This window comes from Nelusetta ayraudi, unplaced genomic scaffold (assembly GCF_046127955.1).
Source record: "Nelusetta ayraudi isolate G7.1 ecotype Tasmania unplaced genomic scaffold, CSIRO-AGI_Nayr_v1 ptg000021l, whole genome shotgun sequence".
In the NCBI taxonomy this organism is placed as follows: Eukaryota; Metazoa; Chordata; class Actinopteri; order Tetraodontiformes; family Monacanthidae; genus Nelusetta; species Nelusetta ayraudi.
Genome location: NW_027466071.1, coordinates 4280749 through 4307522, shown reverse-complemented (window position 1 = coordinate 4307522; position 26774 = coordinate 4280749). Strand labels below are relative to the sequence as shown.

Below are 26774 nucleotides of genomic sequence, written 5' to 3'. Positions count from 1 at the left end.
ACGGCTCTGACAATATTGTTTGAAATAATGATTTTGTGTAACAGGAAGCAAAACCAACTGGGCTTTTCCCCCTGTTCCCACTAGGAGGCGCATCAGGAACCACATCAGCATTTCATCAGGGGAATCCAAGAAGCAAGTAAACAATAATTACTGATTCTCATGAGGTCAATGTTTGAATTGTATTCTACAGACAGCAGAGTTTTGCATCTTTTCTCTCTCCTTCTGTTCCCTCATCAGCGAGTTCACTCGTCCAACCAGACGCAGATTATTTGCGACGAAATCGGAGTGAAATCTGGCGGCGGCGGCGGCCCAGTGGGCTTCTGAAACACTGTCATCACAAGCAGCAATTGATATTTTTCCCAGGGAAAGCTGAGAGCACCGAGCACACACAAATAAAGCCATCAATTCCAGCACCGTGCGGCTGGTGCTGCTGCTGCTGGTGTAAAGTCTCCTTCTCATCAGCCAACATAATATCCTACTTCCACATACGCTGTGATTCACAGAGACTGACATCATATTTCAAGCCGATGTGATTGCCCCCCCCCCCACCCACTGATGGAATATTTTTCATTTAGGTGAGATGACAGAGGCCTGGTGTCAGGCCTAACCACCACTTGTTCCGCGGCTGCGAGGCTGCAGGGAACAATTTAGCGCCGCAGACGCCCTAATGCTGCATGGAAATAAGGGCCCGCGGTGCAGAAATGATATTGTCATTAATTATGTTGCACCTCATGTCCCACTGGCTCCCCAGCAGTGAGCCCAAATCTCCATTCAATATTAACATCTCATCACACCAGAATGTGACAATTTGAAAGACGAGGGGGAGAAAGAAACAGATTGTGTTTGGCTTGAAGGGTGAGCGTCTAGACAGCAGCAGCCCCACCACCCCCTCCCCCCCCCCCCCCCAACACATCAGCATCACCACCAGAGTCAATTTACTTGTTGTTGATTATTCCTTAAATAAGTGCAATGGACTCATTTTGCTCCTCACTCTCAGACTGAAGGTCCACATCCACACAGCGATTGTGCGGCTTTGGCGCCAGAAAAACCCCCCAAAAAATAGTGGAATTTATTTTTTTCTTTCTGTCCCATTCATGCAAAATATCCACGGAAAACAGGGCGGAAAGGTGGGAAGCTGCCGGACTCTTTGGAAATATAGTTTGAATTGACGGTTTGGACTCATTTCCACTGGTCGCTGTGAGCAAACGAGGCTGAAAGCGCAGTTGGACGGAGAGTGACAGTGAAAGCAACTCCTGATGCTGAATCACACGCTTTTATTATCCAAAGTTTTCTCTCTCAGTGTAACCCAGTGCTTGGTGACGGGCCAGCGGATTTAATATCGCACAAATCTATAATGACTATTGAAGTATTTTAGAAGAGGTTTGCCAGTGTTTGTTTAATTTGATTCTGCTCGTGTTCTTATGCAAAATCAGAGTTGAATGACGGGAAATGATTGCGACTCTAATTGCAGATGAGTTGGCGCTGCTGTGATTGGTTGGAAGATGCTGCTGATGCGCCACAGCAGGGGTTGGATTTATTTCATTGCCGGCTTAACTACACAACTGTATTGGATTTTTGATATCTATGTGTTTACCTGATTCACAGCGTGCGAATACACATTCTAATATTGAAGTCAGTCATAGCGGCTGATTGCCCACATTAAAGTTTCTATTTTCATTCATTCCATTTGTTCCTATACTAATAATACTGCGTTCATGTCATAATCGTACTTACTTGTGTTTGAGTGCTGGAGCGAAAGCGTTACAGCAGAATTATGAGATGCACTCAAAGGTCCAGTGTGTAAAAATATGATCTTTATATTAAAGCTAACATGCTGCCCATAAACACATTAATAGAAGTGTATTTAAGCTGAACACTAGGGGGTGTCCTCAAATAAACCAACCAAGAAGGAGAATAAGAAGAAGGTGGAGCAGGTGTCCAGGTTTGGGTGCACAGGGCCACCGTAGTTCACTGGCAAGCTCAGGAGAGGGAGGGAGAGTGAAAAACGCTGCAATCTGAAATGTCACCACTGGGCGTCGCTGTTTCTTCTTCAAAATCCAGCGACCTGCTGTCCTGGATGGAATGTCGGTGGTCAGTAAATGGAGGAATTGTGGAGTCGATTGACTTCAAAGTACAACCATGGGTTGTGCGTCTGTCATGATAGATGAACTTGACAAGGTGAAAGGTTAAAGTCCCAGTGACTGTGACATCCCAAAGGACTTGAAATGTGTCCTCCCCAGACTGCCCACCAGTCTACAGCGCCACCTGTTGTCCCAGTGTCCATGTTTCTCCTCTCAGTGGTGTCCACACAGATAAAAAATAATGTTCAGGTAAGTGCAAGAAATGTGCGTTCACCGTGTTATTTTTTTTTTTCCCCCAGTAGCTTCATGTGAGATGATGCAACTCAGAAACTCACGACCTTCAACGCTGAAATCATCACACACACACAACCTGAAGCCATTGACACACAATTCTTTTTATTGGAGATATACTGGACTACAAATACTTAAAAAGAGACAGAATAAAAGGTATTTGTGATCCAATAAGGTGCCGACCGCAAACCACTGCAGCACAGTATTACAGTATGAGTGAGGATTCCAACCATCCGCTGCTTCCACAGTCCCTTCAACATCTGCATTTGCAGGTGCGACAGCCCATAATGACCCACCACTGACAACACTGTGTCACTCCATTTGTCGAGCTCCACACGCACACACACAAACGCACACACGCACCGCTGGTGTTTTAGCTTCACCGCTGATCCAAGTGGACTTTACGGGACGTCAGATGTTGCTCATCACGTCCGGCCTGTCGAGAGTCGGAGAGGTCGAACGTCTCGACTTTTGATGGAGCTCAGAGGGGAAAAAAAAAACCCAGAATCCTTCACTGTGACTTTGCCAATTTAATTCCCACATGAGAAAAAAAAAAACTGTTTGGATCAAGAAAAAAAACACCTGTTGAAGCCCAAGTGAGAGTAAAGATTCCAGTCGAACTCAGGAGAAGATAAAGGAACATTAGCAGTATTGTTATCAGTCCAGCTTTATTCAAACAAAATGGAAAATGGCTCCCAGAATACTGAGCAGATCCACATTCTAACGACCAATCAGGGCCGATGGATGCTGGAGCTCACTGATGAACTGATCGCTAGGATCTGATTTGCATTGAAGGACCTTGAGAGGGATTTCTTTCCTCCAAGCTCCCCAACAAAAGGCCTCGACGCCTCGACGTCCACGCAATGTTTTTGGCTCAAATGCTCAAACGACTTTGCAACGACGCCTAAAACCTTTTCAACTCCTGTCACTGCCTTTTAAAAAGCTTTGAACACTGGAAACAGCAGCAAGAAGCACAAACACGAGTCCCAGAAACACTTTCCCCTCCGACATCCGTCGCTCCCTTTCACACTCTGACATGAGGTAAATTATGGTGCCCAAGTGCAATGCTCAATTGTGCTACATGTACAAAAAGAAAAAAAAGATTGTAAAAAAAAAAAAAAAAAAAGAAGAAAAAATAAAGGGAGAGAACGAGAAAAAAAGCAATCGACAGCGTTGAATAAAAGAGGAGCGCCACCTTTTTCATCAGCCCACCACCACCATCACCATCACCTCCACCAGCAGCAGTGAGGCGTTCAGGGCTGCTCCACATCGACGCCACTGACGACTAAACAACAACATGACTGTCATTTCTGAGCAGCTCTGAGGGCCACACAGTAGCAGAGTGAGGATGGCACACGGCAGAGAGGCGATCGGAACATTTCAACAACATTTTGATTTTTAGCGCCTCTCCGGCACTCTTCCAGCCTCCCCGGCGGAGGCCGAGGAGCAGGACAGGTGATGTTTCAGAGCGGAAGTGAACACGACAGGTCAAAGGTCGATCGCGTGGAAGCAAATTTAACATCCGAGCGCTAAAAAGAGGAAGAAAACCAAAGAAAAGAGAAGATGTAAAGACGGTGGGTGAAGGGATCAGACGTCCGCTCGCTTGAGAAGAAAGATTGCACTCCTCCAATCAGCAACAAGCTCATGATGAGGACTTTTAAACAGCGTCTGCCACAGCTGTCAATCATATTCTGAGATTTGCTCTGGTTGTTGTTTGGAACTTTGCTTTTTGCTGGAGTTGATGGAGAGAACGTGAGCTCAGCCAGTGAAGAGAAAGAAAACCAGGGATCGGTGGATTTTCATTGGCCGAGCAGGAAACTCTGGCCAGTGTGGTTCTTCTGCAGTAGATATGAGGGACATTAGAGAGATCTTGAACAGGTGTTTAAAGGCTCTTACACCCCCACAACCTCCTCCACCTCCTCCACCAGTGGCCATCTGGCTCTACCATTGACTGGAAAGGAAGCATCTTGACAGCTGAGGTCTTCATGACTTATTATTACCTCCGTTTAAACCAGGCAGAAAGAAATCTAGTGAAATCAAGTTTCACAGCGCTGCTCTTGAAACAACACAAAAGTCGTTGGACTTCTTGCACTGCGAATTCATCAATCGGCTTCTGAGATGAATTTCGTTTCAGACTTTGAAGTCGAGTCGTCAACAACTCACAGGTTGTTGGTGGACATGATGAGCAGGTGCACAGACACAAGTGTGCAACAATACAGATCATCAGCCGCTATACACGCGAAACCCATCCGTCAACAACTAGCACTGTCCTGTTGAAAGTCAGAGCCAATGACTGCAGAGGAAGTCACTGCAGAGTGAATTCTGCCCATTGACACATTGACTGATTTTCACAATGATCGTCGACTGAACGTCTTCGTCTTTTTTTCTTTATTAATACTATAAATAGAAAGTGGTTAAAAGTGGAATGTGACACCGTGAAGTCAACGCTGTGAACACCTGGGACTCACACAGTGGGTTCAGATGGTGTTCAGTAAGACCTGGTGGAGGACCTGGTGGAGGACCTGGTGGAGGACCTGGTGGAGGACCTGGTGGAGGAGTGCAACCTGCTGACTCCAAGAAATCCCAAACATTCTTTCAGGCCCAGCGGCTCAGAAACCACCGGCGTGTTGACGGAGTTAACAGCCTGTTAGACCCTCCGTCTGCACCGTGAACCCAACCAGTCTGCAAAGTTCACTTCCATCCTCCAGAAACAAGGGCGGGGGGGGGGGGGGGGGGGGGGCAACGAGAACGACGACGGTCCTGTGACGAACGAAAGAAAAAGAAGCAACAGCAACACTTCTAAAAATAAAACGAAACAGGTCAAATAAGGAGGTATTACAAGTTACAGTGCAAAAAAAGATGAGAAATTCAAGCTTAATACAGAAACAATAGCACCAAACAAAAAAAAAATAATAAAAAAAAAAAAAAAATAAGAGAAATGCATGCAATTAACTGAGGTATTTGAGTGAAGAAGGGGGGATGATGATGCATGAGAACGGAGAGAAGGAAGGAGAGAAAGTTTCTCCTCCCTTGGAATTGACTGAACCCTCTCAGCTTTGGTTGATACTGACTGTGAGAAACACTGAGTGCTCAAAGCGTCGGCGCCACCTCCTGGCCTGCCTTTGCTTTCGTAATAAAAAGACAGTGTTTGAAAGTTATTCTGCGTCTCGCACGCAAAGTATCGGAAAAAAATTAAAAAAAAAAATCTGCAGCATATTCAAGTTGTTGCGACGTCTTTCCCAAAAGCAGAAGATGATTTCATCCGGGGAAAGACGACAATTAGTGCGGCCGTGGTGGAAAACAAGCAAATCAAAGACAGGAAAAGCAAAACGGTGACGCTAATGCCACGTGGATACAATGTCACGCACTTTATAGAGATAATATCCTTCCGTTGGTACAATTGACAGGTGCCGCCCGCTCCTTATGCCTTGATGCATTAAGCTACAAAAACATGCAAACTCAAGTGTGATTTAAAAACTACTTTTTAATACAGTAACAGGGAATGTGAGGCTTCCGTCCGTCCGTCTGGCGGGAAAGCCAGCTGAGCCTCCATCCTCTGAAAGGCTGAAGAAATAGGAATCGCCTCAGCCGCTCATTTATACATCTAAATATGGAGATTCTCTGATGCTACGTAAAAAAAAAAGAAAGATGGAAGGAGGAGGAGGAGGAGGAGGAGGAGGATGAAGAGGACCAGTGAGAGGTCGTGACCTTTAAAAGAGAAAGAAAATATCAGCTCTGCTGCTAAACGTTAATGACATGAATTTAAAGAGGAAAAGATTGTGTTTGCGCAAAAATTAGAAAACAAAAAAATAAAATAAAAATAAAAAGTTACACAAGACTCATCAGTTTCTGCTGTAGCTGTGGACTCCACGAGGCCAGTGGAGGAGGAAGAGGAGGAGGAGGAGGAGGAGGAGGAAGAGGAGAAGGTTCGGAGGGGGAAACTAATGCTGCTTCTTCCTCACTTCCCTCAGGACGACAGCGTGGCTGCTAACACGGGGCTCAGCCGATCCCAGCTGTTCCCAGCTGCTCTCAGCTGCTCCCAGCTGATACCAGCGGCTCTCAGCTGCTGGGGCTCGGAGGCTGGTTGGCCTTGAGGCTGCGCAGGGCTCTGCGGGCGGCGGCCGACTTGGCGATGCGGTAGCTGCGGCCGACGCCCTTGAACTTCCCTTTGCCCACCACCTCCACCGTCACTCGCACCTTCCCATCGTAGGTCCTCTCAGCAGGACTGCAGACACACACACACACACACACACACACACACATTAACACAGTGGTCTTCAAATCTCATCTTTTCACTGAACTCTATTCAAAGAAAACCTTATTTTGAGGTCTGACATTACTGAGGTGAATCAACAGCCAATAAAATGCAGTGTTCCGGTCGGAGCAGAACTTCTCACCTGAACTTGGCAGTTTCTGGTTCCATCTCCAGCAGTTCTCTGACAGGAGAACGAGGAACATTGGCAGAAAACTTTTCTGGAATTTGTGAGAGGAGCATTTCTGGATTAGAAGATGAACAAGCAGCAGCAGCAGCAGCAGCAACAACAACAACAGAATCCAAACCACACTTGATGATTGCAGCCGAACCCGAGGACGGCTCTTCAGAAGAACATCATACAGAAGACACTCAGAACTCATCAGAACCACTACTGGGAATCAGAGGAGTCACCCAGCACCAGATCCAAAACACCACCTCAGCCCACCAGTTAAACCACAACCCTCAGATCTACTGGAGATGCTGCTGCATCCACAGGAAACAAACTGAGCAACACAGTCAACGATGCAATGTTCTATATGAGACACTGTGTTAATCATGCAATAAACCACATTGAGGAGACAGGAAGGAGGTCCAGTGTGCAACAGCTGGAGATTTAGAGAGGTATATTCTGATATATGCAGATATGTGAACCATTGCAAGGGGAGCTGCAATTACACACTTTTATTAATGTATTTACGGGCAGTGCGTTAAGCTCTGGCCAATATAAAGATGAAGAACCAGGCCCACTGGACCCTCAGAGGGAGAGGAGTGTCCTCACCTATGAGCGGCCGCATCATTGGATAATACACCTGCCACACGGTCTCCAGCGACATCCTGCTGTCCATGTAAATGGCTCCTGCCAGCGACTCAAAGATGTCTCCCATGGCCTTTGGTACCTCAATGTCCTCCTCCTTCTCTTCGTCTTCTTCAGACCGCCGCAACTGTCGACACAAACACACGGAAACATTTCAAAAGCAGGTATTCATCAGCTCAAAGTCATCAAGCTGCCTTAGAACAGGGATGCCACTCTCAATCATTATGACTTTAATCTATTTCACATTGATCGGTCCACTGCTTTTCACTGCAATTTCACCTTGTGTCATTAATTGTAATGGATCAAACTTTTACTTATGAGCGGGAAAAACCAAATGAGAAGAGTGGAATGGCTGGAATGTTTTCACGTTGCTGGTCTCTGATGCACTGCTCATCAGCCTCCACCAGACTCTGTTCCAATGTAACGCTCACAATTTGTCTGTCTGTCCATCACAGGGAGTTCCTCATACGTCCTCATACCAATGCTACGTCGCAATTCATGCAAAACAATTCAACGAACCACCAACCAACCCACGACAGTCTAGACATTCAGATTTTACACTTAGAAACTGATTTTAATTTGAGTAGATTTCTTTAAGTCCTTACAATTCATGTACAGCATTCTGAGCGCTGCCACAGTGAAATCTGAGAGCATGTCTTGACTCGTTGACTCAATGTTACACAACAACAAAAATCCCAATATCAAGCTCGACAAAGTTTTATTGAAAACCCCCACCTCTGAATCCATCCCTTGCATCTCGTCCTTCTCCAACTGAAACTGCACAAAATCGTCGATGACGTGGAAAAGCTCCGGAGAGATCGCCTTGAAGTACTTGTGGTAGTCGTACTTGACTGCCAGCGAGGCAAAGATAGTGTTATTGACAAGTGCCGAGCGCAGATCAGTCAGCACGCCTGGAGAGTGCTGCCGTGGATCTTCATAAAGGTGCTTAGTTATGAGGTAGTCAAGAATTGCATCACCGAGGAACTCCAGTCGCTGGTAACAATCTGAAGGAAAAGGAGAAGAAAACACAAGTTCAACTTATTCTTATTCCCCCATGCTACCACTGGGGGCGCTGTCGAGACAGTCGACAGATCTTACAAGGTTAAAAAAAAAAAATAAACATTTCGTATTACAACTCAAGTTCCTCCCAATTAACGAGCCGGTCCATCCTAACAGTGAGATGACTGGATGCCACCATGATGTCTGACCTGTGATGGTGTTGTAATGGTAGGAAGCGTGGGTGAAGGCTTGCAGGAGGTAAGCCTTGTTCTCAAAGGAGTAGTTGATCCGCTTTTCAAAGTTCTCAAAGCCCGAGATGAGGTGATTCAGAGTCGTCTCAGCATTGGGATGCTCCAGCAAACATCTGGGCGGGATCTTCAGCCAGCCGTAGGCCAGGTCTGCCGTCTGACTGCCCAGCAGTGCACTGCCTGCCAGGGCGCCTCGCTCCAGTGGCAACACCTGTTATCAAGCACAACTCTCAGTCCCTGTGGAATGCAAAACATCAGACAGTGAGGAAAGGTTCTGACTCACCTTGAGACCCAGAGAGCAGAGGAACATCTGAGCTGCTCTCTCCCCACAGCTGGTCAGGTAGCAGCCGAGCAGCGCCTCCACACAGTCAGCAATGCTTTTGTCTGCAATGCACTGCTCCGTGTGCAAGTCGTAGGAGATGGACTGCTTGCCCAGCTCCGTGCCACAGTTCTCCTCCGATGGATTCCAGAAACCAACCACAAAGTCATCCTCCTCTCCGGCCTTGCTAGGATCCAGGTAGCACATGGCATCCCAGGAGCTGTAGTCAAACTCCTCTGCGGAAGGTACCGGCTCAGACGGGTAGTGAGTGGTGGTGGTGGTGGGTTGCAGGGGCTTCTTAGGGGCCTTCCACTCGTACGAAGACTCGATTGCAGAGGAGGAGCCGGCCGTTGGGTGGAGAGATGAGGAGAAGCTGCCCAGAGAGATCTTCTTTCCAAACGCCCCAGATCCCAGCAACATGTTGTCGATGAATTTAATGTGTTCCTTGTAGTACTCCAGGTCATCCTCCATGTTGACTTCATCCTTTGGCTCATCTTTTAGCATCAGCTCACTGTGATCGTCCTCCAGTTCCTCAACCTCCTCATCCTCCTCAAAATAAACACTTCCAGATTTCCCATTGGCTAGAAGCTCCTCCTTGGCCTGCCATGATCCAAAGAGAAGCTTTTACAAGAGACTCTTGGCACAAGTTAAAACACCAGTATGCTGTAAATAGTTGCATTCATACCTGCATATGCTGTGTGTATGTATGAGTGAAGCATTCCTGCTGATCTTCATTGATTACATTGTGTAATTCATTGGGGACAAACTGAGGCACCGAGCAATGGAAACCAAAATCATGAACCCACTGAGGACTGGACTGAGAACCTCAAGGGTCATCAATGTGGAAAATGAGATAACCAGCTGACTCAACTCCTGTAGATTTCCTCTAGACAATGCAGAATGTAGGTCAACAGTGGACTGTATGGCCTCCATGTGCCTGCATGCACACTGCTAAAGAGACACTGGCTGATCTCCTGGGAGATCCTCCCACATTTGGGTCACGGCTTTAGCTCCTGGACAATCAGTGGTGCGAGATGGTGGCTGTGGATGCTATGATATATCAGTGGTTGTTATTAGGTGGCCCAGGGCACCAATGTCAAGTCTGCCAATTGGTCTGCGTGGCGCTGGGCTTTGAGCTCAGGCCTCACAAAAAAGAAGTTGTGTCTCGGTATCAAATCCATAAATACAATAACATGGAATGAAGCAAAGGAAAAGTCGTTTACTGGCCTCTGATTGCGGTTTGTCGACGCTGCTCTTGTCCTGGTTGACAACGTAGCCTGGCGGCAGCCAGTTGACAGGGGGGTCAAAGATCGAGACCACCATTCGACTGGGGAGCCCCTTTTTCTTGCCCAGGCGGTAAAGGTTACAGTTGCTCACCTGGACATGGGACAGGCCCAAGACAAGAACCATGAAGACGAGGACCATGAAGACAAGGACCATGAAGTCAAGGACCATGAAGTCAAGGACCATGAAGTCAAGGACCATGAAGTCAAAGACCATGAAGACAATGCAGATAAATAGGGACACAGAAAGAGTTATGATACTCTGATTCACTCAGATTTACCAGAAATGAGACAAAAACATGCAACGTTTTGGATTTAAGACCAAAACAGACATCATTTCTGTTCTCAACAAAGCTTTACCTTTAGCTATGACACCCTTGCCTTTCCCTTCATAAATCCATGAGAAACGATCTTACCTTCTTGCTGCGCATGTAGCTGAGTCTTCCTTCATGAGCATCAGGGTAGGTACAAAACAGGTATGTGGTGATGGCATGCTTTAGAAAAGAGTCCCCAAGCATTTCTAGCCGCTCCAAGTTAAATCCGTCGCTAGCGTTAGACAGCGTTAGCGCCTGCAGGATGAGGCCCGGGTTGGGCCCCAGGCTCTTGGGGGACTCTCCTGCTGCGGCTCTCGACTGGGGGGCCACGGCGAGGTCGAGGAGAGGGGCTGCTGTCGCACTGGGACCCTGTGGTGCCTTGCTGCTGGCTGAGGTAGCTTCATTGACGTGGTGTGAGGTCCTCCCTTGTGTACATTCATCCAAAGGCTGCGGAGGACTGGGAATGGCCTTCTTCATACTGTGAGAGGGCTGCACAGGAACTGAGGTAGTGCTTTGTACTGAGTTGGCCACTTGTAGCTCCTTGTTGGGCAAAAAGCCTTTGCAATTTGTACGTTGATGAAGGTGCTCGTCGAGGGTGCTGTCACAGTTGACAGGGGCAGTGCCGTTAATCTTTGAGTGGGCAGCTTCTCCGGGCTCTGGGGGGTCTTGCTTGTACGGGGAAGGGCAGTCCACGCTGGGCTGCGTGAGGGAATTGACATCTGCAGGAACGACCTCTTGGTGCTGACAGTGAGCGTCGTTGGAGCCACAGGATTCAGCAGCAGATATGAAAGACTTGCTGTCAATGGTTTTCTTCCAACCAAAGTCCAGATTTGGATACCTGACACATCAGAACAAACCTTTCATGGGAATGTAGGCCAACAGCTTCATTCATCATACGAGCACAGCTCTGTCAAAAAACAAACTAGACCCTTGTCCAAGGGAGGACTCTGCAAAAACACTATTTTCAAAGCAATAATTATTGGAACGAGACGGCGCACAAACTTCACAGGGTGTCGTCTCTGTGAGACCAGGGACCAGGGGCCAATTCCAATTCCTCCCATAACTCCTCAATCTCAACCCTCGCCCTTAACCCTCAATCTTTGGCCCTCAATCTTGGCCCTCAAAAATAAGTGTAAGGGCTTAGAAATGGGACACCCCTTAAGTGCAGTTACGTCTTCAGACTGTGGGGGGCGGCCTTACGCCAAAGCTACGTCCAGTCTGTCAAGAAGACGACAACGACGAAGGAGAAGAAGTCCTCCGTCGCTACACAACGATGTACACAAGTAACGTGAAGCCGGGAGCCTGCGTACCTGAAGTTTGGTGGAAGGGTCTGTGCTCCTACGCCCGCCTCGCTGGCGGTCTGGGCTCGCAGCTCCTCAGCGATCAGGAGGCAGTGGAGGCGGTAGAGGATGCTGGGCAGACACACCGCCTTCCTCCACAGGGAGGCAGGGATGGGGTGGATGGCGCACAGCTCTGGAACCAAGATCTGACAAAGACGACACAGGAGAATGTCTGCGTGTGCCTTCACTGTGACTGAGAAATACATACGTTTTTATAAACAGTTTGTTTTAATTGGAATTTCTCATTTTTTGGGGGAAAATAAAACTTTTTGTTTTTAATTATTCATTTTTGAAATATACAATAAAGTACACATTTTACAGTAGAAGGACACCACAGAAGGGTGACTGCCACTGCCTCCCCACCGCCATGCAAAACACATTCTTTTCTCTTGCACCGCCATGCTTGTAAGGAAGCCTGGTGCGGACAATCCAGCCCCTCCAGGAGCGCGTTTCATATTTCAGGTTGGATGCACGCAAAACTACGAAACTATGCTAAGAATAAATGGCAACCAACTGTCACTAAAATGCAGTAGAATATATCTTAGTGCTATTTGGGCATAAATATTGTACTGACTGAAATTATAGAGTAATAGTTTGGGGAAATCTGTGTGATAGACTGAAAATATAGTAACTTGGATTATTGATGTTGCTGTTAAGACCTGCTTTCACCACTGTAGGGGTGAAAGTTTCCTCTGATTAGTGTTGTACTGCACTGATTACCTGTTTATTCTGCAGACTCTCCCACTTGGCTTTCCTCTTCTCGGCACTGCTCAGAGGTAAGGCCTTACCCTTCTGGTTCAGGTGCCGAGGGGTTAACAGGTTCAGCCTGAAACAAAGACAAACACAAGAGGGTCAGGGTGAGGGCATAACACAACTGAGGTTAACCAACACTGAATTAACAAGGAACCAAATGACAGAGTTGACCGGTGCAGCTGAGCAGGTGCGAGGAGCTCACCTGGATGACGTGTGGTCTACGTCAAGCAGTGGTTGGTTGACGTTGGACAGGTCCAGGTTGTACTTTGTTTTGTAGTACTCGGCAAAGGTATCGTACTCGGGTGAAGGGAACTTGCTGAGTGGCGTCAGGTCTGTGTACACGTCAGCAACATAGAAGCGATGCGGCTGGTCGAAGTTGCGATACCTGGAGGAGACGCAGGGTTAAAGCTGGGTTTATATAACGACTGCTTCCACGTTCAAGTAGATCTGCATGGCGTCCTGCTACCGTGGAATAATGACTGCATCCTGGTAGTCCTCCAGCTTGAAGGTAAAGGGGTCCTGCTTGGTGTAATGAGTGGTGGGAATACCAATGCGCGCCTCAGACTTTTCAATCTCCTCCATGAACTGGAAGTCCATGTCTAGAGTTTTAGTGTCACCGACTGAAAGGAAGGAGAGGCGGGGACAAAAAGCTCAGTCGCCAAGACAAGTACTTCACCCGTGCCAGTATTCGGTGTACTCACCAACATTAAGAGGTACGACGCAGTAGGCCGAGTCGGCCGACGTGGGTTTGAACTCCAGAGCAGGTTTCTCCAGGCGCAGGATGTGAGAGAAGATGTACTGGTGCAAGCGAGTGATCAGGTCAAACTGGGTGGGATTGAGGAGGAAGCCGGACTTCTGAAGTTCGATGGAGATTGTCACTTCACCAGAGCGAGTGTAAACTGGGAAATGGGGAATCTGTGGACGGAAGCAATGAACCAGACGTTGGCTCTCAATCAACAACGGTCAAGATACGGATTTCCTTCTTGTGATGGTTCTGAACGTGGGGGGGGGGGGGGGGGGTTAACGTACTCGAGGTATGGGCTTGGCCGTCAGGATGCCAAAGCACCTGGTGGTGTCCTCTGGCGGGTAGAGTTTCCTTCTGCGGAAGTTCAGTTCGTCCGGAAGAGGGGTGGTGAGGACCATCCCGATGACATACAGGTAGTAGGTCTGCTCAGGTAAGGCGTAGCTGTCTCTGAGGCATTCTGGGATCTGGAAGGACACAGAACAGTGAGGAGGAGCCTTGATGGAGAGCATGAAGCCCCAGGTTGTCTCAAGATGAGAGGAACTAGAGGTTCCAGCAGGGCTGCTGCTGCCAGTCTGGATGTGCTAGTGTATTTAATCTCATCGCCATTAACACGTTCATGCTGACAGCCTTAATATAATAAATATATAACACACACACACACACACACACACACACACACACACACACACACACACACACACACACACTGCATCTAAAGATTTAAAATAATTATCTTCAAAAATCCATGCACTATGAGTTGACTGGTCAAGCAATCGTGGTGATGGATGGATGGATGGACAGACAGACGGACGGACAGACGGACAGATGCATGGTTGTGTGCCAGACTCACAGCTTTAGGGTAGCACTGCCTCCTCTTGGTGGAGCCGGGGCGGCCCGGCACGTTGGTCTCCTCCTCGTCATGGAGGTCCAGCTCCTCCTCGTACTTGACCGTCTCCTTCCCCACTGGCATCAGGTGATCGTCCAGCTCACCTGCACGCAGCACCAACCAGACAAACACACATCACAAGATCTACCAAGACACACTGGATTTGTTCTTATTCTAACACACACACACACACACACACACACACACACACACACACACACACACACACACACACACACACACACACACACACACACACACACACACACACACAGTACCTATTTTGTGCAGTTTCTCACAGCAGAGCAGTGCAACGGATTTCTCGGCCAGCCTGGCAGAGTTCATGATGGGTCCCTGTGACGACAAACACAGCCCTCAGGAAATGAACCACAAAAGGCACCGCTGTTGGTTTTTTTAATGTCATTTTTAGTGTAAGCAAATATTTGTTTTTAACAAACTGTCCATACGGTCGTCAATCTCTGACAAAAACTAATTTGTAGCCATTGAATCCTGTTTGTATCTTTGACACCAAAGCAAAAGTTTTACATTTTAAGTGGACTCACGTAAAACATGGGAGTCTTTTCGAAAACCAAGTCATTTAAATAAAAAAAAAAAAAAAAATCAAGATTGTCAGAAAACATGTCTGCAGTTCTTGTCAGGAAGAACAGTAGGTGTATACTGCCACCTGCTGTTCCACAGCAAAATGCACTCAACACTTCATCACTTTTTGTCTATTGCGGAAAATAAATTACACTTGCATCTGCAAGCACCAAGCACAAAAATCCCAAACAATTTGATGAAATAATAGAAATACATTTTTATCCGTTTCAATATTAAGGTGCACTGAAAAATGCCATGTTTTCACCTTGACAGGAACTCTGAGTGGGGAGTTGATGGGCAGGTAGAGCGTGGCCTGGAAGCGTCCGTCCTGAAGCTCGCCAGTCTTACACTTGGGTGCCAGGTGGGTGAACGGATCACTGGGCAGCCGAGCGCAGTACCTGTGCAAAAAGGAATGAAGACGTCACTGACAGATGGAAAAGTTAAGAGGTTGAGAGCATTTTAGGTGTGATTCCACGTTTAATAGTAGGGTTCAACGGTAAATTGCGTTTCTGATAATATTGCGATAGGACAAAGCGAGATTTTCTAACCGCAAAGACTGCAATTTCATTGACGTGACTTGCGAGTGGCACGAAGCAAAGCAAAGCAGGTAGTGTGGGAGGAGTCGATGGACGGAGCGACCCGCAAGGAAAAGAAGCTCTTCCTGGTTGCCACCACCTGGTGGCCGTAGTTTAGCAAAACAGTGTCGGGAACGAACTACCGAAGCACCAAGCACCACAACAGTGGGAGTTGTGTTCGCTGGCAGTGAACCGCTGCCTCGTACGTTCGCGCCTCATAGCGGTTTTAACGCTGCTAGCGTGTTAGCATCGGTTGAATGACGCTGTCGCTGTTTTGTGCTTTGTGTGGACTTAAACAAAATCATTCTAAGCCCAATTAAAATGTCTTGCAAAAACAAAACAAAAACACTAGCAGATAAATAAAGAGTCTTTCATATTAATTCATGCTTCCTTTTGCTTTTATCTTAACATTAGCCTAGCCTATAAAAAAAGAACAGTTTGTATATATTTTGTATATAATTTTGTGTTTGTTTGTGGAAAAATACATGAGAGAAAGATTAAAAAAAATAAAATAAATAACAATCGTAAATGAAATCGCAATCGCAATATTGAGGGGGAAAAAAAAAATCGCAATCAGATTATTTTCCATAATTCAGCCCTATTTAATCGCGCTTTCTAATGGGCTTTCTCTGTCTGACGCTGTCAACGTGCAACGTCAAACAGCTGGTTTGGAAGAAGCAGGACGAGTGTTTGGTTCCTTTGCATTGCAGCATGGCTCAGTCAGCACCAGCAGAATCCCTGCCTGCTAAACCTGTTGCGCACCTGTTGATGTGTCCGATGGCCGTGTTGATGGTCACCCTGGGACCTCCGTCCTCCGTCCGCAGCACGTAGGGCGGCAGGGCGTTGTCGTCGTCCGACTCCTGCTCCACCTCACACTCGCTCACCTCCACCGACTTGGAGCACTTGTTTCTCAGAATCTGCTCAAAGGCAAACATTGGGAATGGAATTGAAACGGATGACGATAATAATCATGATCACTTCAAAGTGACCATAAAATTCTAAATCCCAGGACTGCTATCAGTGTGTGTGCAATACATGATTACGATGTTGTTATTACATCTCTGCTGCCTCAATCTTTCCCAACAACACAAGAAGAGGAGACTAACTAACTGTCACGCTGCAAAGCAGTGGTTCTCAACTGCTGGGTCGAGGCCACTTTTGGGTCACGGAGCTGTTTTGAAGTACTTTGATTGTTGTGTCTTGCAACTTGTAACACAGTGTTAGATAAAACAAGACGTACACAAACAGAGTACTGATAGAAGTGATTGCAGCGGGTGAAGGCTGACCTTTTCTATGGCCTTGTAGGTGGTGAGGTCTTCCTCGAAGGTCTTGGTCCTCTCGCTGTCGGCCAGCATGATGTAGTTGGAGACGGGGGCTCGCGCTCTGCCCTTGGACTGCACGTAGGAGCGGTACTCGGTGGGCAGGTCGAAGCGCACCACCAGGTTGCACTTGGGAATGTCCACGCCTTCCTCCACGATGCTGGTGGCGATCAGGAGGTTGGTCTCGTGAGCTCGGAACTTGCGGAGGACCTGGCGAGAGCGGGAGGAGGAGATGAGAGGAGGAAGATCTCTGAAGGAGCGCCTGCCTGCACAGGCGGTGGTGCTGAACTGAGGTCTGTAAGAAGCTTGTGATTAAAGTTCTAGGATAACTCAGACTTGCATCCCCCTCTCAATGCCCCCCATGCATATTCATATGTGTATACACAGTACTACCCAGAATATTATAATATCCTGAACAGGTTGTTGTATTTGCTCATGTGTGAACTCTTCTGAGCCAACAACCCAACACAGACTTGTTAAAGGCTCAGGAGCCTTTTGCAGGTGTTTTGGATTCTTTGGACTTCTTTTGAAGCTACAAAACTGAAGCTTTTCACAGTATTCTAATTTTCTGAGTTTGTGGCTTTGTGGTTTTAATAAGCTGAAAATCTGAATCAGCAAAGTTACAACAAGGAACTGCTTGAGATGTCAATTTGCGTGGAATAAAATTTGTTGCTTTCATCTTTTATGTTAAATTGAATTAAAATAAAACAGCTTTTACTTGATACTCTCATTTTTCGGGTAGTACTGTATAAACACATATATAAATATACTTGTAGATATTTGCAACTGGTGACGGGTGATCAATAAACTGACAGTCTCCTATAAGCTTGACGCATGTCCACAATAACAATGATGGTGACAGCAGTCCAGTTTGTGTCAGATGCAGCTCTTCAGGTTCACCTCCTCCTGCTTCCTGAACTCCACCTCCATCTGCTTGTTCCTGGGGTGGTTCTTGCCGATGCTGTGTCCTGTGATGAAGTTGCTGCTGATGTAGGCCAGCTCAGGGTCCTGCTTCCCCGCTTCCTTGATCAGACTGGGAAGAAAACACATCAGGGACGTCTTCAGCCGGTGTAACTCAACATCCAGCTGGTGATGGTGACTCAATCTTCCAGCTCTTGGACCACTGAAGCTGTTGAAGGAGCAGTTTCACATTCACGCACTCAACACCCGGGTTTGCAAGGCGACGGTTTAAACACTGAATGGAATTAAAAGCAAGCAGCAACCTTCTGCTCCAGTTTGACTGACTGGAAACTGGCTGTTGACCATTAATCACTGTGGCCAGTAGCACAGTAGCCAGAGCTGCAGCCTCACAGCGAGAAGGTCCCGGCTGCCTGGGATCTACCAGTGTGGAGTTCAAATGTACAGGGTGGCCCAAAACCAAGTATACCGACTTCAGCAGCTGAGAACTCAATCGATTTGCTTTTTCTTTGCAGATGAAAGTCATTGGAATTCACGATGGCAGCCAGACTGAACTTTGAAGAGCAAAATTTATTGCAACATGCCACTGGAAGTATGAAAACACAGCTGAAGGGCAAAGAAAAAAAGATCTAAGATCTCTTTCAGAAAGATCTACCGACGCCAGCGACCATCACTGGAATGAGAGAGAAGGTTGAAGCTACTGGAAGCGTTGAGAACATCCAGGAGAAGCATTACAGAAGATCCATGAGGAAGGAAGACGACTGGAAACCATCACCAGGAACTGGTGCTGCTGCTTCTTTTGGAAAGTCTTTAGCTGCGTTTACATTCTTCCAGATGAGCATTAAGGAAATTAACATTAAGGTAATGATTGGGAGCAAAGGTCACGATAGTTCATCTAACGGCGTAAAGCTCGACCTGCAGCACAACTTATGTCTAGAACTGCATGGGTTCCTGAATGCTTCAGAAATGCAAAGGTAAAGTTGGCAGCATATAAACATTCAAACACTGTCTGCTCAACTTCCTGAAGTGCAGAAAGACTTCACATATTCCAAATATGACAAGAAACTGATTCACAACTGACACACAAAACACAACATTTCCAGATGACCAAAAAAAGATTGGAGCTGCGTAGGAAAATTAGAAGTTTGAGCTCGAAGGAAAAAACCAACTAGGAACCCAGACAGAGCTGGCAACCAGTGGGCAGAGTGGGCCACCTGGTGGTCTACAGTGGGTTCTACAGTGTGCCAAAGGGGCCGCAGCAGCAGCAGATGGATGGAGCCACCTCATAGGAGGAAACATATAGTTTGCAGTTTCATGGTTTGCCCACGTTTGGACCAGAACCACCACCTAGGACCACCCAGAACCATCTAGAACCATCCCAGAACCACCCAGGATGACCCAGACCACCACGGTATTCAGCTCTTTATTGAAATGACTCTGAAAACACTGAAAACATGGCTGAAATGCAGCTATTTTCTGACTGACTGAATTCCTTTTATGGGCCTCATGTGGTCCCCTGGCCATAGTTTGCCCACGGCCGGTCCAGCGGATGACTAGTAGAACTTGAGGACCTACCGGTTGAGGACCACGGCAGTGTAGCGTCTCTCCACAAAGATGATGCCACACAGGATGTTGGTGAAGGGCGAGGGGAAGTTGGCCTCGGCTCGCTCCTTCACCTCCAGTTCCTCGTCCTCGTCCTCGTCCTCGGAGTCGCTCCACGAGACGTAGTTGTCCTGGTTGCGGTTGTTGTACCACTCCACGCTCTCAAACTGCTGCCGCTCGAAGGGCTTGTACTCGTGCAGGATCTCCAGCAGGCGGTGGACCTTGGGCGTGACGAAGCGCAGGTCCAGCGAGGCCGGGGAGAAGTGCTCCTCGCACAGGCCGTGCACCTTCCTCAGCACCGTGTCGGTGAAGAGCAGGAACTTGCGGCTGAGCTCCTCCTGCTCGTGCTTGATGTACTTCTGCAGCTCCCGCACCATGATGCCGGCGGCCTTGTCGGCGCACCAGGGGCCCAGCACCAGCAGCACGGCCAGGCAGTCGCCGAGGAACTGCGGAGCACAGAGTGGACGTCTGTCAGTCGTGTGAATGGAGCTTTTTATTTGATACTTCTACTACTGTTTGTCCTAAGGTTGAACAGCAAAGGCAGCAGAGATTTGGTTAATGTGGAATTGACCTGAATTAGTTTAAGCGCATCGGACCCTCGATTACAAACAAATTCAAACAATCTTTCAATCTATAATAAAGTCACAATAGTTATAGTATGAACTGATTTCTATTCTTAAAAAACAGCTTTATTTAATAATGAAATATGTCATTTATCTCGATCTATCTATTAATTTCCTCTATAACTATCCATCCATCTATCTATCCATCCATCTATCTATAAATCCATCCATCCATCTATCAATCCATCTATCTATCCATCTATCTAAACAGCCCTTGAGTCCATGTGCTGCTTGTTGAGAGGTGATTGGCTGATCAATATTGCTGGTGTCCACAGGTGAGCCCAGTGCCCCGCCCCCTGACGTCCCACCTGCTTGGAGATGAAGGTGGGGTCTCGGTCTGCCCGCAGCCCGGCCAGGTTGCAGTCGTTGAGGAAGTGCAGGGCCTGGTTGAGCTCCGAGTGCAGCGAGGACGACAGGCCGCTGCGGTCCCTGTAGGGGCCGCAGTCCAGCACCACCTCCCTGGGCTGGCACGCATACCTGCAACAACACCACCACCACTGCATGACACCGGCTGCTGACCACACCACTCACACGACAACTAATGTGTGACCCAATCAAAACAGCCCCACGACCCAAAAGTGGGTCGCAACCCACCAGTTGAGAAACGCTGGTCTAGGATAATGACACTTGTGTTGGTGGGAGCAGGCAGGCAGACAGACAGACAGACAGACAGACAGGCAGGCGGCGTCTTGCAGTACCTGTCCAGCACCACCAGGTCGGTGGCCGTCTCAGCGTTGCTCTTCAAGGTTTCCTCCAGGTTCTGGATCTTCTGCTCCAGTTCTGACGGGTCACATTTCCCATTGAGGATGGAGGCGGTGAGTCCCAGGATGCGAGGGCTGCTGGGACTCTCCTCAAACAGCTGCAAGCACGCAGGGAAACCAGTAGAGCACCCACTGTCTCCACTTCAAACCGTACCATCAATTCAGACCATGGCCTCACTCACCTTCATGATGTCACAGTAGGGGTGGTTGGTGATGGCCAGGTGGCAATCATCAAACACCAACAGGTTGATTTCAGACAACTCCAGGATTTTATTCTCCAGAATGTACAGAAAAATGTGGCAAGTCATGACCAAAACCTGCAAAGAACCACAGAAATATTCAATTCAATTCATATAAACGTGTGTGTGTGTGTGTGTGTGTGTGTGTGTGTGTCTCCCTTGTTAATAAGAGATGAATCCAACCTGATTGTCCTTCATTTCTTGGCTCCACTGCTGCTCCGTCAACATCTGGGTCTTGTCCAGGTGTGTGTACTCTGCCACCTGGAGGTCAGAGTGGGTTCTGACTGCAGCTGCCTGGTGGAGGACAGACACAGCTGCAACACACAGGGAGAGAGTGTGGGGGGGGGGGAATTACATCACCATATGCATTTCAATATCTTCCACATTTAAACAATACACACATACTCAACAACAATGAGCTCAGATTGTTTTTGCATTTGGTACAAGTTTATGTAACTCTTAAAAAAAAACAAAAAAACGCCTTATGAAGGAGATACAAGGAGAACCTAAATGATTTTTTTTGACCATCACAAAGTAAAAAAAAAAACCCTGCAATTTCATGTTACTGCAGAGAATCCATGGACAGACAAGCCAAAGAAAAAAAAAAATAGAAAAACAGTGCAACAATACAGAATGCCTTCATCCAGTCAGAATTTTCATATTATCAAAATATAACATAATATTAGAGATGCACCGATCCAGTTTTTTCACTTCCGATACCGATATCTGAAGTTTAGTATCGGCCGATACCAATCCGATACCGATACAGAAAAACAGCATTGAATCACCTAACAAATTATGTCTTGTTGTTTAGAAAAAAACTGTCTTTTTGTGCAAGGCAATGTCAGACTTTCCTCATTTTCTAAAAACAAATAAAATGATCCAGATGTACTGAAAAACGTATTTAATACTGTGTACCGGTACAGTAATTCAAAATAAACAAATAGCTTCACTAGCTTTGTCAATGTCAAACATGAAAAAAATATATATAATAAATATCTCCCTGTTCAGTCAGTGCAATTAGGAATTCAAAGTGCAATGTAAAATAAATAGTAAAGGAGCTGACATTGAGAAACAAAACAATAGCTTCATGAGCTTGAATGGCAGGTGTTCAAAGTAAACAGCAATCAGCTATAGTGTAGTGCAATTGTGCAAACAACTTTAACACCCATTACAAAACCAGCTGAATAACCGAATAGCTTGGTAAAAATAAATAAATAAATAAATAAAATCAGCGGTAACATGGTTTTTTTCCCCACATGCAACGGCGTCACTCACTGCGCGCTGTGAGAGAAGTCCCTCGTTGACTACCAGCTGTATGTGCGACGCAGCCCACACTACGCACTCCCATGTTGTCCATCGCCTTTCTCATGTTGCTGGCATTGTCCCTCAGAATCACATGGACTTTGCTCAACGGAATTTGCCACTTGTCAAACATATCCTTCAGGCTCGCGGCAGTTGCGTCGCTCGTGTGTGTGACCCACGAAAGTTCGCTGCATTTAACATTGCACTGCGTGGAAGGAAACTCTCATCCAGCCAGTGTGCCGTTAAACTCAAAAGTGACACGGGGGAAACGTTGGAGCTCCTTTACTGTTGTAAAGCTACCGTCCAGTATGTGTATCGGAACATTAACGGTGCAGATATTGCACGTAGCCGTGGAGTTTGATGGCGGAGGTAATGTAAAGTAGTTCCAGACGGCGGATCCTTTCGCTCGCTCCACTTTGAAAACCGTGTCAACTGCGTCAACCGCACGGCTGCTGCTCTGTCGCAGACGTCACTCGCATCGCACAGCATAGAAATAAACAGAACGGAATTGCTCCTATGGATCGGGCCACTGGATCGGCTCATTGTCACCGATACCCGATCTAGAATTTTATTCAATATCGGATCCGATACCGATCCCTGTATCGGATCGGTGCATCCCTACATAATATTAACAAATACAAATAAATACGAAATATTTTAAAATCCCTTCGTTCTAAAGAAAATGCCAAGTGCAGGAGGGAGCAACTTGAGCTGGGTGCAGTACCTGTGTTGACCAGAAACACGGTCTTCTTGCCGTGGAGTTGGCTGGTCGCTCTGATTTGGTGGGAGAGCTCTTTAGTGAGCAGTACTGCGATGAAGGTCTTCCCTGAGTCCGTGTTTAGGCAGACGATAGTGTTATGCTCCAGAGCTGCTTCAAGAAGTTCTACCTGCCCGCAGCAAACACAGGGACAAGAGCAACTTCAAGGAGGAGGCAGGGATGGATGGATGGATTAACTTGTGAAATGTTTGCTCTTCTGTAACAAACATATTTCCATGTCTAGAGAATTCCCCAGTGAGAAGGAGAACATTGCAATAAACACTTAAATATCTGTCAATATAATGGAGATAACTTGTAAATAATTCAACTGTCCATTAGATGTCAATATCTCGTTTCTTTTTCTTTTTTCTTAGCCTATAAATCTTTTATTTCAATTCATTTCTTTTTAATTAATATAATTTTTCCTTGTAGAGAAGAAAGGCTTCTTCTCTTCTCTATTGCACAGCAGCTCCCAGCAGCCCTCTGACCTGATATTTCCTGGGTGTGTAGATGTTGTCGTGGATGGCCTCCTGCTGCCACGGCAGACCAAAGAAGGGCCCCATGGGCGACGTGGCAGGTGTGACCAGCTGCAAGCCTGCCATGGTTCAGTACAGGTGAGGCTGAGGGTGGCGCTGTTGCTCCGACGGACCACTCTAACTCATCTCTTGGTCTCTGTTCACAGGTTCACTGGGTTGGAAGAGGAAGAAGCAGATTTTACCCTGCACTAGGGATGTACCAGTACCGGTACCACTATCGGGTATTGGTACCGATACTGGGGTTGAGCACTCTATTCGTACTAGCAAAATATGTGCCGATACCATGACACCGATACCAGTATCGGGTACCGATACCAGGGTTGAGTACTCTACTCATACTTGTAAAATATTTGCAGATACCACAACACCAATACCCAATACCAATACAGATACCAGAGTTAAGTACTCTACTCATGCACAGAAAAAATGCATCAATATCATAACACCAATACCAGTATCAGTACAGACACCAGGGTTGAGTATTTACTCGGACTCATACGTGCCAATACCAACACAACACCGATACTCAACACCAATACCAGCAACAGGTATAACTTTTTAGTTCAGCGATCAACTAATCAAGAATCAAATGATGATGCCAATCGACTACTGATTATTGAATCAATCAACATTTTGCATCCTCATGCCTTACCAAGCATTACTAGTTATTGCTGGTACACAGGCATTTCAATATACATATTATACAGTTTAACCTGTAAATTTGCTATTAAATGCTTATGCTTCCAAATTCATACATTTTTCTTACGACATTTTTTTTTAATTACAATTACACTCAAACAGTGAGAATATTGTTCAAACAACGGCCACCATGATCAAACAAATACTCACAGGTCAGAAGAAGCGAGAGTCTGGAGGCACAAGTCAGTCTAGGCTTCATAATAAAGTAGCTGAACGTCTGATGTTCTCCCTCCACTGAGACCAACCTGAAGATAGAAAACAGCATCCTCAGCACGACTCAGTAGGACCACAGAGCAACAACCAGCAGAGTAGAGGTCAATCTGCTCCTCTAGGGGTCGCCATCCGTCTTTTGGAGGACTACTGCCACTTTGCAAATACTCCATGTTAATGACACTACCGAGGGCTGGGATTCCCAGCAACAATACCCAGCAACACTGCTGTTATGGTGGTTGTTCTCAGCAGGACCTTCCTCGGGACCAACACCAACTACAAGATCCTACCACAGAGCTCATCGTCACATTGTGTTGAAACTCTATGAACTCAAAGCCGTTGTGGACAATGGCCTGTTGTGGGATTTGGGATCTGAATCTGAATTTTGAACAGCTTCAAAATTAACCGATTTAAGATTTTCTGGACTTCAAGGGGTGAAGATGGGAAGTCTTCCTGATTGGTTGATTTATGACTGAATGCATGTCAAAGAGCAGTTGTTCCTTCAAACCAGTGTTGCACACTGTGCCATAACCACAGTTATTACCACTAGAGGATCCATACACTACACAGAGATGCATGGTTATACACACACATACAAATATAGGCTTGTATGTGTATCCGGTGTTGTTGTTCACTTGTACATTAAACCAATGTTCCACCTCCCACCTGTCCCAGGTGTGGTGAACGCTGTCCCTCCGACCCAGTCAGCGTTACGCAGCATTACACCAAGTCTTTTCAACAACACGGCCCAGGACGAACACATTGAGACCGAAATACTGTGATACGTTGTGAGGATCATTGTCACTCAACACACACACACACACACACACACACACACACAAAAATTGTGAATAATATTTATTAAAAATTTAATATTATTCAGGTTGTTCTTAAAGACATTTAGTGATCATTACTGATAATAATTTATATAGAGAGAGACCCCTGGGTTAATTGGGGGGGGGGGGGGGGGGGGGGGCATATATATATTTCGCCCACTGTCCAAAAGCAACACAGCGGATTCAGCAGTGATGGGTTGAACCATGACGTGGGCAGACACACATTCACAAACTGACGGCTGTCAGTCTGGCGATTAGAAATGTTCAATAAACTGCGAGCATGACGGAGTTTCCAGCTCGACCTCTCCTGTATGGACGGGACTTACTGTGAAAGCTTCTCACAACACAACACAACACAACACAACACAACAGCAAAGGGAGACCACAGCATCGCGGGGCATCAGGGGCTACAATGGCGAACCACAGTGTGATAGTTGGGAGGAAACACTCGCCGCTTGGTGTGATGGTCGGTAACGGCCACACGCGTGTTCTCTGCCGCTGCTGCTCCAGCAACATGTCAGTCATTCATGGCGCTCAACTGGAAATCAGACTGGACCTTTTATTAACCGACAAAGCTGCGACTGAATCCGCAAATGCAGCCGCCACCACGCAAACAGCTAGCAGCAGCTACTACTACTACTACTGCTGCTGCTGCTGCTGCTGCTGCTGCAGCTGCTCCACTCCAGCCCCATATCACTGCGGTGCTAACAACAAACACATTGTGTTGAATTAGTATCTCACCTAATGTACTTTAATTCATGGTCCTCGCGACTGGAGATGCAGCGGTGAGCAGCCACAACATCAGTCAATTCGATGCTAATCGTCCAATGCTACTGCTGCTGCTACTCGTCTTCTTCTTCTGCTGCTACTAGTCTTCTTCTTCTTCTTCTACTTCTTCGTCGTCTTCTTCTTCTTCGTGGGTGTCGCAAGCACATTGCGATGTTTCGCTGCCGCCACCTATTGGTTCTGATTGACTACGACTAATATAATATAATTTAATACATAAAAATTAAATTAAATTAAATTAAATTGAATTAAATTAAATTAACATTTTCTCCATGAACATTACTGTATATATTTTGAAATCCCTTTTATTTTAATGCCCACGAGGCCACAGCCCACATTTGGCTCGCAACCCTCCAGTTGAGAAACACTGAGATAAGCACTGATCAGTGTTGGACAACCTAAACAGGAATAATATATTAATTTCCAATTAATTGCAGAAATATGCAGCATTTCAGCATGTATAGATGAAACATCGTCGACAGATTTTCCTCCAGTCACGGCTGCACAACACGTTTTAATTCAACACGTTTTAAATCAGCTGGTAATGACAGAACAACATCTACAGCAAACATCTGATGTAGCATCTTCATCATGAGTCGGTTGAATCAGGAGGTTCCTGTCACATTTGTGACAGTCAAAGAAGCACAAAGATGAAAAAATATCCAATAAAGATGAAGTTG

The 26774-nt window shown here is 46.6% G+C and overlaps 1 protein-coding gene across 1 annotated transcript; it reads right to left on the bottom strand.

Annotated features, from left to right (window-relative positions):
• Positions 1-2460: 2460 nt before the first annotated feature.
• dicer1 (dicer 1, ribonuclease type III) lies at positions 2461-26172 on the bottom strand. The gene is made up of 29 exons (XM_076027749.1): positions 26050-26172; positions 24413-24507; positions 23516-23714; positions 22995-23157; positions 21149-21279; positions 20909-21043; positions 20664-20824; positions 20274-20442; positions 19316-19788; positions 17723-17855; positions 16790-17032; positions 16266-16420; positions 15194-15326; positions 14607-14682; positions 14293-14432; positions 13727-13906; positions 13399-13612; positions 13164-13317; positions 12900-13082; positions 12665-12770; positions 11915-12090; positions 10707-11442; positions 10235-10384; positions 8972-9607; positions 8650-8899; positions 8177-8445; positions 7406-7568; positions 6770-6845; positions 2461-6597 (listed from the first exon to the last, which is right to left on the bottom strand). Exons 3-29 carry the CDS (start codon positions 23627-23629, stop codon positions 6432-6434), a joined length of 5685 nt encoding a protein of 1894 aa, XP_075883864.1. The 5' UTR covers positions 23630-23714; positions 24413-24507; positions 26050-26172; the 3' UTR covers positions 2461-6431.
• Between the last annotated feature and the right edge of the window lie 602 nt (positions 26173-26774).

Excerpts from the sequence above, each read along its gene's own strand:
- dicer1 (XM_076027749.1), bottom strand. The coding sequence starts at position 23,629 with ATGGCAGGCTTGCAGCTGGTCACACCTGCCACGTCGCCCATGGGGCCC. Across the intron at positions 13,318-13,398 it reads CGTCGTACCTCTTAATGTTG|TCGGTGACACTAAAACTCTA; the intron begins GTGAGTACACCG and ends CCTTCCTTTCAG. Across the intron at positions 9,608-10,234 it reads TCGACAAACCGCAATCAGAG|GCCAAGGAGGAGCTTCTAGC; the intron begins GCCAGTAAACGA and ends GGATCATGGCAG.